General features: G+C 31.3%; 1 protein-coding gene across 1 annotated transcript in view; it reads left to right on the top strand.

The window, feature by feature from the left end:
• SI (sucrase-isomaltase) overlaps positions 1-17,248 on the top strand; it is a 101,893-nt gene that overhangs the window by 74,128 nt on the left and 10,517 nt on the right. The window contains exons 33-42 of the mRNA XM_007446438.1: positions 739-855; positions 2,135-2,222; positions 3,110-3,248; positions 10,076-10,209; positions 11,480-11,514; positions 11,601-11,717; positions 14,216-14,364; positions 16,184-16,268; positions 16,352-16,408; positions 17,005-17,129. Coding sequence (XP_007446500.1) covers positions 739-855; positions 2,135-2,222; positions 3,110-3,248; positions 10,076-10,209; positions 11,480-11,514; positions 11,601-11,717; positions 14,216-14,364; positions 16,184-16,268; positions 16,352-16,408; positions 17,005-17,129 — 1,046 coding nt within the window. The remainder of the gene's footprint in view (positions 1-738; positions 856-2,134; positions 2,223-3,109; positions 3,249-10,075; positions 10,210-11,479; positions 11,515-11,600; positions 11,718-14,215; positions 14,365-16,183; positions 16,269-16,351; positions 16,409-17,004; positions 17,130-17,248) is intronic.

The following is a 17,248-nucleotide window of genomic DNA, read 5'->3' as shown; positions in this document are numbered from 1 at the left end:
CACGGGCCTCTCACTGTTGTGGCCTCTCCCGTTGCGGAGCACAGGCTCCGGATGCGCAGGCTCAGCGGCCATGGTTCACGGGCCTAGCCGCTCCGCGACATGTGGGATCTTCCCAGACCGGGGCACAAACCCGTGTCCCCTGCATCAGTAGGCGGACTCTCAACCACTGTGCCACCAGGGAACCCCTGACCATGTGATTTTTATCATTCATTCTGTTGATGTGCTGAATCACAATGGTTGATTTCTGTATGTTAAATAATCCTTGCCTCAGAGGGAAAGATCCCACTTATTCATGGTGTATGAGACTTTTAATGTGCTGTTGAATGTGACTGCTAATATTTTGGTTGAGGATATTTGCATCTCTACTTATCAGATATTGTTAGGTTGTCTGAAACTAGAAATGTGTCCATTTCTTCTAGGTTATCCAGTCTGTTGTATAATTATTTATCATGGCCTCTTACGATCCTTGCTATTTCTGTGACATCAGCTGTAATTCTCATCTTCTTTTTTTCTTAGTCTAGCTAACAATTTGTAAATTTTGTATATGCTGTCTATAAGAAACTCAGTTTAGATTTAAGGACACACATAGGCTTGAGTGGCTGGAGGAAAATCATACACATTCATTAAAGTTGAGATCAGGCTGCCTTCACTATCACTTGTGAATCTGACAGATAAATGTGTGACTGACTGGTCTCTCTTATGACTTTCTATATGTGGGTCTAAATTTTGTTTTTACAGGGTTCCAGAGCTCATGTAGCTTTTCCAGATTTCTTCAGGAACTCCACAGCAGAGTGGTGGACAAGGGAAATTATAGATTTCTACAATAACCAGATGAAGTTTGATGGCTTGTGGATTGTAAGTAAACTTCAAGAAATTTATATTTTAAGTTATTTATTGTGTATTGATTTTGCAAAATTCTTACTAGATTTTAATAATGTTAACAAAGTATTCTTTATGAAATTAGCTCACTAATTTTTTCCATAGAACTTTCTTATGCAAAAGACTGTTAAAATGCAGTTTTAACAATTCAGTTTAAGTATTTAGTTGCTATTTCCTGAATATTAAAGTTGAATATTTTCAACTTGACCAAGAGACAAAAATAGTCTCTTTATATAATGATATATAAATGCTTATAAATATTTATTTTATTTTCATTCAATATAGATATGTCTCACACTCAACTGTCAGTCTTTGGTGAGGAAAGCCATAAACTCTTACAGATGTAGCAAAATCATCTTCTAAATAATATCCTAATTTTAACTTTAAAATGCTGGCAATAAGATTTTTAATATAATTTTGAGATAGCATAAAAAGAATTTACTTTATCACAAGTAAATATTTAATACAGGAGATATTTACATAATACTTATCTAGATTTTTGGAGGTGACATTTCTACTCTGCTGATTTTTCAATATGTATGCATTAATTTACTTACTTTTTTAATTAAAAAAACTTATAAGGGTGCTGTTATGTATAAGCCTTGAGGATGTAAAGTTGTATAAAGATAGTTTTTTTTAAATATATAAAGTTATGTACTATAAGGGATTCCATTAAATATGTCTCCAATAATTATATCTTGATCCAGAAAAGATAACCTTTTTATGATGAAGAAATCACCTTTAAATGGCAACTAATTTATATTTTTATATGATGGTCCGTTAATATATGGTTACTAAAATTCTGAAATGTGTACTCAATAGAGATACTCTTTGAAATTTTCTGTATTTGTAAACTATTATCTTGTGGTTTTAAAAACCACAAACTATTGTTTTAAAAAAATTGATACAAGGCTCCAGGACAGAAATGGAGGGAAAGACATGGGGGAATATACACTATTATAATTTAATGTCTAGAAACATAGAAAACAATTCACTTTTATATAGATTTTATCTACAGAGAAAAATAGGACATTTTATGGTTTTCAAAAGGAGATGTGAATTGTAAAAGGTTAAGAAAGACTGAGCTAAACTAAATTCTTTAGTGTTGTTGAGATGCCTTATACTTTTGCTTTTTAGAATAGTAAAGTACTATTATTCAAATATCCTACTTTAATTTACTGGGTCTCTGAATTAGTTCTTTTAAGAAGATATGCCCTAAATTTGTTTTTTGTTTACTTTTCTTTCTCTTTTTAAGGATATGAATGAACCATCAAGCTTTGTAAATGGAACAACTACTAATCAATGCAGAAATACAGAGCTAAATTACCCACCTTATTTCCCAGGTACAATATTGCTGCTGTGCCTTGGCTGTTATCATGCTATTATTATTTATTAATCAGGTTTTTATACCTTATGACATAGAGAACAGGATTCACATTTCCAATTCTCATTACCTATCTACACACTGGACCACACCTCAACCCATTACCAATATCATATAAATCATCTAACATTACTTCGAGAAGAAAACTCAAGAAACATGTTTTATCTATATGAATACATTTCTAAATTTGAAGTTGTTACTTTGATTTTCTTAAGAATCTTCCCAGATTTGAGAATTCTCAATATTCTTTAAGATAAAAAATTAAAATCTTTTATAAAGATTTTCTTTATTGGGAAAAAAGTGAAAGAATGCTAACAACACTTCTTTGGTTGTCCCTGACCTAGGAGGGAAAAGTAGTCTTTCAGCATTCATCCTCATGCTCTTATGTAGGCAGTAAACTGCATAAACAGTTACATCTAAAGTGATGGAAAAGCTTTGAAAATTTGCGTCTGAAACTGAGAAAATATGCCAGGGCTTTATGTTAGCAAATGGATTTTTTAAAAAATCTATTTAATCAGTATTTCTCATCTAAATGCATAAAATATAGTAGACTTTTCGGAGTACACTTACTTTTCAGGTTTTTATGAGTTCATGTTAATTAGTAACATTTTTATTATTGAATATAGCAAAATTGTGCACATATTTTCCAGTCACAAACTGCAATCACATTGCAGACCATTTTTTCATTTATAATTAGCACAAACAAAGTGCACAAATGGTTAAAAAAATCAATAATATTTTCAAACAATGATTAATGTTTTGCCAAAATAATTTATAGTTACAATTTACATATTTCAATATAAGTTACTTTATAACATATTAATTTTTTTTATTAATTCTCCTCAGAACTCACAAAAAGAACTGATGGATTACATTTCAGAACCATGTGTATGGAAACTGAGCAGATTCTTAGTGATGGATCATCCGTTTTGCATTACGATGTTCACAATCTATATGGATGGTCACAAGCGAAACTTACTTATGAGTAAGCAATCTTCATAATCATCGTTTCTGACTCTTATTCTTTAGATATTAGTTTTAATGTTACCTCTTTTGAGTCCTTCCCTGCTGACCTTATCTTACTTGGTCCTTCATGGCACTTAGAATAATTGTCTCTCTCTCTGTATCTTTGTTTTAAATTTTTATCCAATTCCCAAAAGAACCCTGAACCATTTTATTTTGTTCCCCAGTATGCACCCAGCTTATAGTAGCAAAATGCCTAACAAATAGTCAATGCTCAAAGAATAATTTTTAATGAATAATTGAGTAAATAATATATAGTTTGATGTCACTAATTAAAACATGAAATCTGACTAAATCTGCTATTTAAATCCATTATTAGCAAATAAGAATATATGTCAATGACCTTAAGCTTCTTAAACTTTAATATCCATATTAAACAAAATCTTATATGAGGTTAATGATGATGGAATACAGGCCATTCTTTGAGTATCAAGTCTTTATTAACACTGTGCAATAAAATGTTCTGCAATGATAGAAATGTTCTATAATTTTCTCTATTGTCCAATATGGTAGCCACTAGCCATATATGGTTGTTGAGCAATGTGGCTAGTGTGACTCAGAAATAGAATTTAAAATTTTATTTAATTTTCATAAATGTAAATTAAATAGCCCCACATGGCTAGTGGTCACTATATTACACAGTGCAGCTCTAGATCACTGGTTCTTAACCACACACTGTAATCAACTGGAGATTATTTTTTTAATTTTTATTTTATATTGGGGTATATTTGATTTACAATGTTGTGTTCGTTTCAGGTGTAGAGCAAAGTGATTCAGTTATATGTATACATGTATATATTCTTCTTCAAATTCTTTTCCCATTTAGCTTGTTACAGAATATTGAGTAGAGTTACCTGGGCTATACAGCAGGTCCTTGTTGGTTATCTATTTAAAATATAGTTCAAACTGAAGATTTTTTAATAAATGCTGATTTAATTAATCTGAACTGTAGCATAAGCATCTGAAGTTTTAAAAATCCCCCAGGTGGTTCTAATGAGTATCCAGGGCTGAAAACCATGGCTCTAATATATGACAGAAGTTGGAAAAAGAATGAAAAGCATTTTGGAGTAAAGGGTATGGGTAATATTTCCTCACTTAGTGAAACATGTTTATCTTATTTCTAGCACCAAATTCTTTTTCAACCTAGAATATGTGAATTATTTAAGATATTATTACATGAATGAATGACTGCAGATTTGTTGACCAAATCCCAATGTAAGGGCACTTAGAACATGCAGAAAGACTAAGGAATATCAGCAGGACAGGAATAAAGATGCAGAGAATGGACTTGAGGATACAGGGAAGGGAAAGGGCAAGCTGAAACAAAGTGAGAGAGTAGCATTGACATATATGCACTACCAAATGTAAAACAGCTAGTTGGAAGCAGCTGCATAACACAGGGAGATCAGCTTGGTGCTTTGTGACCACCTAAAGGGGTGGGATAGGGAGGGTGGGAGGGGGATGCAAGAGAGAGAGGATATGGGAATATATGTATGCATATAGCTGATTCACTTTGTTATACAGCGGAAACTAACACAACATTGTAAAGCAATTTTACTCCAAAAAAGATGTTAAAAAAAAAAAAAGAGTAAACAAACTGACAAAAAATCAAAATCTGTGTAATGTGATAGGTACTACAATAGTGTTATGAGAAACAAGGAGAGTGCTCAGCTAACTCTATCAGGAAAATAGAAGTGACATCAAAAGAAAAGTTATCATTTGAACTGATCTTGAAGAATAAAAAGAAATATGCCGGGGAGTAAAGGAAGGAAACTACATTTCACCAAGGCAAAGAAAGTATATAAAATTTGTCATAAGCTATTTCTAGGACATCTGTGGCCACCTAAACCATAATAAGTGCATTATATCTTCTACAATTGGGATCTGTGGATAAGAATCATGGATTTGCTCTTTGTCGATCTGTGACAAGGATATGGTTGGCACACTTCTAGGATTTAATGAATGTCTCAGTATGTTACTAGACAGTGCCAATGAATTTAAAATCTCCATGGAAAGAGGGATAATAATCAATTAAAATATATTTGGCTAAGTGGAAATAAAACAATGCTGGTTCCTGGGAAATGAGGATCTGAGGTGGGGATAAATTTCCTTGTCTTGTGCTAGAATTTTGTGTTGTTTGACCATAACATCAAAATAGAGGCTCTTCAAGATCCTAAATTCTGTTATGCAGTAATTCAAAGATGTGTATAAGAGAAACTACTTTGGAGAAACACTGACAATGTCAACTTGAAAAAATTCATAATAAATATTTTGTAATATAAAAAAAAGAGTAAACAAACTGGTCTTCAATAATGCCTTTTTGTTGGGACAAATGCTTCTTCAGTTAACCCTACTGGAGCATAATATTGGAGCACAATTATCCTCAGCTAACCTCACTTTACCATAAAGCTATAGATATTAAACATAACAAAAATATTGAGAAGTGAGTGATAAACTCTTTGGCAAAACTTATGCATCTTGAGATGAAAATATGTACTTTAAGGAAAATTGGAAGAAAATATTTTTTTCATAGAGGGCAGTAAATTGAACTTCTGGAACACATTGCAGAATCTAGCATGGTTCCTGACACACTGTAGGATGTTTAGTAAATGTAAGTGAATCAATTTTTATCTCACCACAACTATCAAAATTATATAAATAAATTCAAGGCAAAAGTAGGTAAATTTCTAAATAGTTGGTATACAAAGGTGTTTAGAGATGTTTAAGAACCATTTTTAACTCTTAAATAACATTATGAAGAAGATATCAGTACAATCTTCCAAAGAACTTCCCTTTAATAATGTTAATTTTGCTCCTGTCCATAAAATTTTTCAGTAAAATTTAACTACATTTGTTAAGTTAAACAGATTAATAAATTTTAAATGTTGAGTTAAAAAGCCCAATTTATGCATAGCTATAGACTTTTTATATCTTTTAAATACTTACTATTTAATTTTTTCAGTTATATGAGAAAAAAATTGTTGAACTCTCCTTCAGATATTTTAGAAATTAAATATAGTCATTATACATTTAAGGCCTTGACAAATGTAAAAGGATGCTATAAATAAATTATGTTTAAGCAAATAATGGAGAGTAAAGGCTTTTTATCATTTGAGAAAACTGAAGGGATTAAGAGTGCAATTTATTTCTTCAAGTTACTCAGACTGTACCATTTTATTCTTCCTTTCTGTGACACATTTTCTGTTTTCAAAATTGGACACATTTGACATTCATCTAGTTCTTGTTATTGTGCTCTTCACTTAACATGAAACAACCGAAACAAGGAAAGAACAGAATGAGTGGATGCAGAAATAGGAGGTAAATGATCAGCTTGAAAGACTGCAAATAGTTTCATAGAAAACAACCTTGGAGATCAGTGGCAAATGAAGAAGTTTCATGTATAAATCCCATACAAAAAGTTTTCAGTCTTCAACTGATCTTTGTCTTACTTAAAATTCAATATTGTACTGAAATAAAGCCTATGCTTCAGATGTAGGGAGAAATATATTTTTAAAATTTCGAATTGTGTGTTTAAATCTCAGATAATTATCCAAGGATTATACAGCTATATATTCCATACTTTCATCTTCAACAATACCTTGAATGAATTTTGAGAGTACTACATATTTTTCATTAAGAAAGAACATAGAAAAATCAAAATCTTTGACTCCCTTTGGAAGTTCAGGTTGTGTTAAGTATATAATTTTTAAGTAAATGCCCAAGATTTTTGTAATCTTAATTTAGAATGAAAAAAAATTTTAATAAATATGTTATTTTCTCAGATATTCCTAGAGACTGGGTTATTTAGCAACTTGGAAAATTATGTTGCTTTTCGATGTTTAGTGAATCTAACCTGAAAAATAAGAGGGGCTTTATTTTGGGGAGAATTGTGTACTATAGGAAGTGACCTCTTCTTGCAATTTTTTTAACAAAAAATAAGACTGGTATAGATTAAAAAAAAAAAAACACTATACAGATCATATATAATTTGGAAGTTTTCTTGGTTATAGCTGTAACTTTCTCTTAATTAACTGTTAGTAACTTGAAAAAATATGTAATACTTGTCTCTTAGATATTACTTTCTGATTAATATGGCTGAGTTGAACATTGATGTAGCTGGTATCAATGTTAAAAAAAAAAATTGAGATCTGAATCCATAAAACCATTTCCATGGTTTAGACTTTCACATTCTTCTCACTAAAGAAATCTCAAATTTAAGTTTTACTTATACACTCAAAAACAATGGAAATATTTCAGCTTACAAAAACTTGTTATCCAACTATAAAACTAAAACTGAAATTACATTTTCTGATCTAACGGTGAGTCTCTTTGAGTTGTGAAACTGGCAAGTTACTTTCTAATGGATAGTAAATATATAATACTAAATTTTTTGCTTTCTAAAAATGTAATTCAAAAAAAGTCTTTAGTTTTCAAAGAGATTTCTTAGATAAACAGTGAGAGAAACAATCCTGTATAACTTTCTATTCTTTGAGCATTACTGGTCAATATTCTAAAATAATTTAATATCACCCAGTCAGAGATAGCAGTATTGGGGGTATATTTACCAATTGATTTCATCAGTAATTAAAAACAATAGTCAACTTAATCATTTTGAAATTATTATCTTTAGAAACCATGACAAAAATAAAGATATTTATTTATTGTTAGGGCTTTAAAGTATTAAATATTTTTTTTCAATTCAATATTCTCCTTTCACATAACCCACATTTGTAATCGACATGTACAGTTTTCTAAATTCATTGTTTTCCTTTAGAAGGACTTTTTTTCCCAATAATATAAGATATTTTTATAACTTTTCTAATACTTTTCAAAAACTGCTCATGTAGACAATTATAAACATGTAATAAAAATGTTTCTGTAACACAACATTGAAATTCTTTTTATAAGCTAAATTTTCCAAATCAACTTGTAACAGAGAACAAACTGTATTATGGTTGAAAAGTGTTTCTTAAAATTAAATTAAGTTCGGGCTTCCCTGGTGGGGCAGTGGTTGAGAGCCCGCCTGCCGATGCAGGCAACACGGGTTCGTGCCCCAGTCCAGGAAGATCCCACATCCCGTGGAGTGGCTAGGCCCGTGAGCCATGGCCGCTGAGCCTGCACGTCCGGAGCCTGTGCCCCGCAACGGGAGAGGCCACGACAGCGAGAGGCCCGCGTACCGCAAAAAAAAAAAAAAAAAAAAAAAAATTAAATTAAGTTCATTGTGATCAACCATCTGTAAAGTTGGAGCATGATGGAAATATCTACAAAATATTTATAGCTATGTAATTTTAAATTATAGTTTTATTGGTGGCAAGTGATTTCTCAAATAAGAAATATTCTGTGAAGGGTTACAAAGGAGATTTTTCTAGTGCAAGAGGTTAGATTTCCCTTAAGAGAAAATTGTTATGAAAATATTTTATGCAGAATTCTTCTCAATCAGAAATTTAAAAAGACATATATTTGGTTATTAACTTAAAGCCTCAGTAAAGACTTTTTTCAAAAGTAAGACATAAGGCCAAAAAAAGAACCTTAAAGAATATGTATTTCTTGTATGTGGAAACATTAAAGATTTGGGACAACTCTATCCTTGTAAATAATTTTTACATCAATTAAATAAAATGAATTTTCTTTACAATTTTCTTTACAAATTAACTAAACTTAAGATATGCTTCCATGAAGATTTCTAAACTGATCATCAGTTCTTCCATTCGCTACATAAATATTCATTCATTTCTTGTTAAATGTCTGCAAATATGTGTGACATATGTTAAATATATTACTGATTCTCAATTGACTAGATCCTTTATATTTTTTATAAAAAATGAAGCAGTGAAGATGGTTTTCTTGTATGATTTTTTTAAAGAGAGACATACAAGTAGGAAATTTTAAGTTAGCAAATACAATATTGTTTCTATTATCAACAGATGGTTCAATATATCATATATCTGTTTAAAATATTTTCAGTTTCCTGTAATTTTGAGATATTCATGAATTCAAATATTTCTTAAGCTACTATTATACATATTAGGTGTAAGGAATATAAAGAAGATTAAGTCAGTCCTTAACCTCAAGAATCTCAAGGTGTCATTGAAGAAGGTTTATGTATAAACAAATGAGTACAATTACTGTGGTCCATCTTTAACAAGGAAATGATTAGATACAGTTTATAACATGATAGTGGGTTACAAATCTGCCTAATTAAGTATTTGAAATATTTCCTCCTGATATAGTTCTCTATTCCTTGTTCATATACAAATTATCTTAAGTAATATAAAAATAAACATTTTTTTCCAACTAATATATATATATATATATATATGAATACTCCCTAAAACAGGAAGCATTATAGCAAATATTCTCTGCAGAGTAATATGAAGATTAGATGTTGACAAGTTATAAATAAAAAGGGTTGGATCAATTAATGGAGCCTAAATCTTTATTAAGAGAACACATTTAAGTAGAATAAAATGTGTTCATTCAAAAACTTTCAATATAATTAGTTGATTTGATAATATCAATAGTTGACTTGTATTCACTGAACCAATAAATAAAGGGCCACTTAGACATGTCACTCTGGAAAATGTTGGAAGGAAAAAAGATGTCCTTCATGCTTGTAAGGATTTTATAGTATAATGAGCAAAGACTCACTTATAAAGAGCTAGTCGTAATAAGAGACAGCATAGACACCATAAATCAGATAGTTTTTTCTTTAATGAAGTTGTCCTAAGTAGAAATATCCAAAGAAAATACCTCATATAAAAACTCATAGATCCTCTCCATCTATATTAGTGCATTGCAGAAGGCAACTGGCAAAAGAGGAATTGTTATTTCTCGTTCCACATATCCTACTGCTGGAAGATGGGTAGGACACTGGCTTGGAGACAACTATGCAAAATGGGACAATTTGGACAAATCTATCATTGGTATGTGAGAGTCACCATCTTTATCATTATTCCTTTGAATCTTCACTTTTGCTAGTTCATATACTTTGTAAGTCCTTCTCTGAAATGTGCTTTTGGCATCATATTTTATTACAAACAGCATAATGAAAAGGCAATGGGCCAGAAAGCAGGATCTAGTTTATTTTGAGAAAATTTCATCCCTTTTGGTCTCAGTTTCCTTCTATGAAAGGGCAAGAAATGGGAAGGATAACATATAGAGCTAAGAGTAGAAATGCTTAGAAATTCTAGATTCTAGGGAATAAGAATCACTCATAGATGCTAAAGTATGAAACATCTCAAACCAAATTTTGAAAGTTTTCTGACAATAGATTAAATGAACTATTATTTTAAAGAGAATATTTTTCTGTTTCATATCTAGACATAAAAATTCTTTACAATTTATATTAGGATTCAAGGAAAACAATCAATGTTTAGAAATATTCCTTTAAAAGAAGAGGTGGGAATTCACATGCATTCTGTTTTATTAAAATGATCATTCCTCAGGAGATTTTTAGCTAATAAGGATAATTCAGTTTGTTTCATATAATGAGACCTAAGGTTAAATAATTACAGAGACAGCATTTTATTTAAAAAATAAAACCAAGGAAGACTTCCCTGGTGGTGCAGTGGTTAAGAATCCTCCTGCCAATGCAGGGGACACGGGTTTGAACCCTGGCCCGGGAAGATTCCAGATGACACAGAACAACTAAGCCTGTGCTCCATAACTACTGAACCTGCATTCTAGAGCCCACGAGCCACAACTACTGAAGCCCGAGTGCCTAGAGCCCGTGCTCCGCAACAAGAGAAGCCACTGCAGTGAGAAGCCCACGCACCACAAGGAACAGTAGCCCCTGCTCGCTGCAACTAGAGAAAGCCTGCATGCAGCAACGAAGACCCAATGCAGCTATAAATAAAAAATAAATAAATTTATTTTTTAAAAAAAGGAACCACTAACACTTTCTTCTCATACTATAATGTGTTTGTAATAGTTTTGTGATCTAAATGTGTCATCTTGAAAGTATCAAGGACGCATTATTAGAGTGTCTTATTTTTATAAATGTCATTAACATTATAAAGTAAAAAATACATAAATTTCATGAGAAGAAATGATAGAAAAGTATATCAATAATCTGAAAAATGTTTCATTGAATTAAAGGTCAGTATTAGAAATAGAACGTCTTCATAAACAGAAAAAAAAATGTCAAAATATATGAAATAGTGGCCTTCTATAATTTTTTCCTAATTTTTTTAGGTATGATGGAATTTAGTTTGTTTGGAATGTCATATGTAAGTAGTTCTATTCCTTTTATCTTCATCACTCATTAATATTAAAAACAAACTATTAAAATTAATTAAATATAACTGTATTTTAGACTGGAGCAGATATCTGTGGTTTCTTCAACAATTCGGAATATCAGCTCTGTGCCCGCTGGATGCAACTTGGAGCATTTTATCCAAATGCAAGAAGTCACAACACTGCATTTACTGGAGTATGTAATTACTGCATTTACTCTCATTCCTTTGCCCCACTAACCTTAAACGTTTTTGAATAGAATTCACCCTTCCTGGCTGATCTCCAGATGAATGTTTTGAATCTCTTTACATTTACTGACAGCATCTGAGCCCATCACTCTGAGAAGTTTCTGACTTGGGTTATCTTTATACTTTGGGGTTCAAGACTTGGTTAGCTTGCATACTTACTGCTGTTCTATAAAATTTTGAATTAGCCAGAAAAAAAAATTCCTTCTGGAAATTATTCCAAACCTGGACAGAAAGATAAAAAAAAAAAAAATCAGTTTCAAATTAAATAATTAGAAAAGTCACTTAAAATCAATGTACAAAATGGGCAGATTTAAAAGGCAAATGTTTTAAAAATGAGTTGAGAAACAGAAAAAAATAAAAGGAAAAGGGAATCATGAAAACTAATTTCTGAGTGGTAACACTATTTACTTTACTATATACTTTACTAAACTGGAAGAACTTTTTGAGTGAGGGGGAGACAATAATAAAAATTATGAAAAAGTATAAACAATTGCAAGCAATATATAAGTAAGTGCTAAATTTTGTTATACTTTCAGTGAAGACATATAGAAGAAAGATAAATTATCAAAATGGAAGAATTAATTATCATGGAAGAATTGTAGACAGAGCTGGTCTTTTAAGGTTGGGTTCCAGTCATAGTAACCGAATGATAGAGCTCATCATGAGTTTTGAATTCTTCATGTCACCCTGGGAAATTTTTTGTCAGAATACAAGGGAGAATTTATATTAGAAAATGAAAAATAAAAATGAAAATCTATACAAAGTTAAAAGGCAGTATGGGACCACATTTTGGAAAAATTTGAAAGTTGGGCAATAGAGACAACTTGATGGGATAGGAATATTTTAGCAGGAAAACTTTATGTGAGTAATGAAATTCAGAAAGCTGTATTGTTGGGAGAGTGAGGCATGAATCAATAAAATCCTGAACAGGGATTCATTCAACAAGAATTCATTTAAAATCTATTATTTAATATTTACAAAATCCCTGCCCTAATACTTTATATAATGCAGGAAGGATAGAGATAACAGATAATAGACAACTGTATATATATATAAAACAGCAGATACAAATAAATCATATGAGGGAAAACTAGAGTAAGCTAAAATGATAGAGATTTGTGGGTGTTCTGGTTTAGAAGGGATGCTCAAGGTGGTCCTCTTGGATGAAGTTAGAGCAGAGACTTGAGTTGAAGCAAACTCAAGTTTGCTTCATTAGAGCAGAGACTTGAGTTGAGCAAAGCAACAAATTTACATATATGGGGGAGAATTCCAGTTCTGGGGAACAAGTGAAAGACTCCAAGATGTGAATGTGGCTGGAGCTTTTGAGAAGATGAAATGGGAGAGGGAAAGACTGACGAAGTACTTCTGAATAAAAATCTACAGAACTCAAGTTTAATTATGAGGTAATATAATTGAATTTAGGAATGTATGGTTTAGAATTAAATGTTTGTGTTTTATCATGTTAAAACTGAAATAACATGAACAAAGTCAGTATGCAACAGATATGACCTTTGCCTTTTCTAACTTGACTTTGAATCTAGTAACAGTAGGATCATATTGATATATAGCTTAATATTTCTTGGACCATTGCACTTTCAAGGTTTTGCCTATTCTAACACTACATGTACCGGTGATAGCAATGGGTCATCATTCAAACGTTCTTACTACTTAAATCTAGAAAAGTTGGAATCTTCATAGATATGATACCACTCTTAAGGGCTCTGCTCCTGTTGATAACAACAAGAAAATATTGCAAGTGTTGCCCCCTGGAGTTATGTGGCAGCCTTGTTTTTTTCCCTTGGTATAAATTAGAATGTAAAATACTAATCACTCTCCTTATTATTTTTTTTTAGCCAGTAAGTGCAATAACACTTTTTAGAAGCTTTTATCTTTCCAGTGTCAATTTTAGTCTTTTTACCTGGAGAGTATATTCCAGAGCAGACATGGGCATGTTCTTTTTTCTTATCCAACATTAATTAGATCCCCTCTTCCTCCTATACTATTAATTCTTTAGTACCATAACTTATTCATTTCTCATAAGAACACACAATGTGCAGGGTCACCATGATGAGCTCTGCATGTCTGTTTATTTCAATGCACTTATATATAGCATTCTGTTTCTCTCCTTGACTTTTCACCCTACACTGAGCATCACCACAGTTGACAATGTGTTTGTCACCTATTCAAATGTGAACTGCTCTTTACATATGTTCACCTAAATGAAATCAAGCCATGGACTTAATTTGCATTTTCTTACTAAAATATTAGTTATGCTTTCTCTTTCCATTGTATGAGATAGAAATAACTACTCCATAAGGTTTTTGTGATGTAGCACATGACAGTGAATTAAATTATGCCTTATTTTTTATTCTTCAAATATGTATTTGAAAATTATGATTTAAACAAGGACAACAGCTTATGACACTTTCATTTTGCTTTGTTTCAGAGACAAGATCCTCCTTCTTGGAATGCAACTTTTTCTGAAATGTCAAGGAATATTCTAAATATTAGATACACTTTATTGCCCTATTTCTATACACAGATGCATGAAATTCATGCTCATGGTGGCACTGTTATCAGACCCCTTTTGCATGAGTAAGCACAAATTTTTTTTCCTATCACAGAGAGAGATAGCTTTCATTTAATTTACTCAGTAATCACTTATACTGCCATATAAAACATTTTAAATTGACAGATTTTTCATTGTTATTTAAGTGTACATTTTGGGTTAATAAACATTTACATAAATAAATCTACTAATAAACAGACTAATATATGCCATTATAAATGAAACACAATCAGTTTTTAAAAAGTAATAATTCTTAGGAATAACTATTGTATACCAGGTATTGTTTGAGATAATTTACATACCTTACTACATTGAGTGTTTTCAAAAGGTCTTGGAAATAAGTAATCTCTAAATCTCTAAATTATGTTGACTTAATTGAAGTTTACAGCAGTTAAGTAAATCCACCATATACAAATGCCTGACTAAGAAGACCATCCTAACTCCTCCTAGAGGTGTTCTAATTGGGTACCCTAGAACAGTTCTACCATTTTCTGTGACAATTGTTTTGGATTTACTCCTTGAAGCTCAAACTGATATATGACCAAATATTGAAATTCTATTCTATGGAGTATAGTTGCAAAAATTTTAGCCCACTCTATTTTTAAGGCAAATACAAGCAATTTCTTACGGATGTTACAAAAAAACCCACAAACACATTCAACCATAAATACAAAAAAAACCTTGAAATAATCATGATATACTTAGCTTCTTGTGTGCCCTATATTACCAGAGTAATTGATTGGGGTGATTTGTTAGATTTCACTATTGATAAATCAGTAAAAAATAAACAGCGAATATTTACTCCAATTAAACAGTAGTAGCCAAGATAAAATTACCAAAATAATAAGTAGATCAATATGCCTTCTGTTCTAATAATAAAATATCCAACTTTCCAAAAAAAAGGAAAAAAAAAAAAAACTTCCTAGATTCAAATTATCCTCTAGTAATTTATTACCGTAATCCCTTCTTTATTTCTGGTAATATTTTATTAAACTCTTTCCTCTTTTATTTCTAGAATTTTCCTCTTTGACTTCTCCCTATTAACTTTCCAGAAGAGCTGGAGTATCAGCACTGGTCTGAGTCCCCAGCCAGAAACATTATTATTAACTATGCAGACTCTTGTCCTGCTGAGAACTTCTGGGTTTTTGTTCCCATGGGAAGTACATAGAGGAAAAACCCAGCAGTCCAATTTAGCATTAATCTCAGTTTAGAGTAAAACAAAACACAAACAAAAGAACAAAAATAAAAAATGTATACTTCCATTTCAATTAAAGAAAAAATGTGGACATTTAATAGTGGCAATTCTCAAACTATAAAAAGCAGATTTTGTTTTTTCAGCCCTTTATATCTCAAACTAAGAAACATATTAACAAATGGAAGAACCTTTAAGGATTTATAAATTCACTATTCAGTGAGCTTTATTTACATAGGATGTGCAAACTCTTTTTAAAGTTACCAAATTAAGATTCTTATAACACACTTGTCTCACACTTTTCTTCCAGAGTGTTTATAATTCTTGCTTCCTGGTTTGTTGATCTTCTACTAGACAACGTTAATATTTGAATTTATGTGAGTTCTCTTCAAAGGAGATTTCTCACTCGGTCTTACACATCCATGGCAGCTCTGTGCTTTGTTGGAATGTTTAGTCATGGTCTAGATTTACTTATAAAGTATTGTACACTGCACACTGAATTCCAAGTGATAAAATTGTTTTTGATTTTTTATGTTTTGATTTTCATTTCAATCCACAAAAGTCCATACTGCAAAATGTGATTTTAATAATTATTTTATGGTATTCAGAAGAGATAAATTTCTTTGATTTAATTTTGTGAATATTTTGTCCAGGTTCTTTAATGAAAAGCCAACCTGGAATATATTCAAACAGTTCCTGTGGGGTCCAGCATTTATGGTTACCCCTGTATTGGAAGCTGTAAGTCCTACCACATACTTTTGTTCACAAAATAATTTTTCCATGGTTTATATGTTTTTAATGACTATATCTTTAAATTCCAGGACGCTGACACTGTAGAAGGCTATGTCCCTAATGCTCGGTGGTTTGATTACCATACAGTAAGTAGTTAAGGAATTCTGGGGGATTGACTAAACAGAAATGGGTAACAACTTAGTTATAGCCTTTTTATTAACGACATACTTTTTTTCCTTTCCACTTAAAAAGAGCAAGATATTTCTTGCTAATTATATCAGAATAGAATTAACAAACAGTGAAAGAGTTAATTTATTCTGCCATAGTTTCTTATGTAGTCATTGATTTATTTTACCAAATAAATGTGGAAATTATACAGTATACACAATTGCCCTTTATTAGGTATGCAGAAAGATCATTAAAAGTAATTCAGTCCTTTAAAGAGTAATGTATATGACAAATCAGGAATAACTTTTGTGACCCATCAAAAACCCATATATTTTCTTCATGTGAGCACCACAAAAACAAGTGGTGGTAAATTACTTTCAAAGCTATCAATAAACTAAGGAATAAGTATATGCTTTAACAACATGAATTCTTGAATAAATGTTTGTGGTTTTATTATTTTTTAAATTAAAAAGTATATTATTTGATTCTATAAATGTGCCCCCTCAAGTACCAATATTGCTGGTGATTCTGCTTCTTATTGTTTTGTTCTTTTGTCCAATGCTGTCATTTCCAGGGCAAAGATATTGGTGTCAGAGAAAAATTTCATACATTTGCAGCTCCTTTATATGAAATAAATCTACATGTCCGTGGTGGTTATATTCTACCTTGTCAAGAGGCTGCTCAAAACACATTTTACAGGTAAGTGAAGTGTTCACAGAACTCAGATTAGATCTTGAGAAAGAGCATGTTAGAATTGTCAAGAACCAGGAAAAGTCTGAGATTTTATCCTACTTCCAAGCTTACAGGTTAGCCTGCCA

The sequence above is a fragment of the Lipotes vexillifer genome, unplaced genomic scaffold (genome assembly GCF_000442215.2).
Source record: "Lipotes vexillifer unplaced genomic scaffold, Lipotes_vexillifer_v1.1 scaffold763, whole genome shotgun sequence".
NCBI classification, from domain to species: Eukaryota; Metazoa; Chordata; class Mammalia; order Artiodactyla; family Lipotidae; genus Lipotes; species Lipotes vexillifer.
Note: the sequence above shows the minus strand (reverse complement) of the source record. Positions and strands in the feature narration are given on the sequence as shown.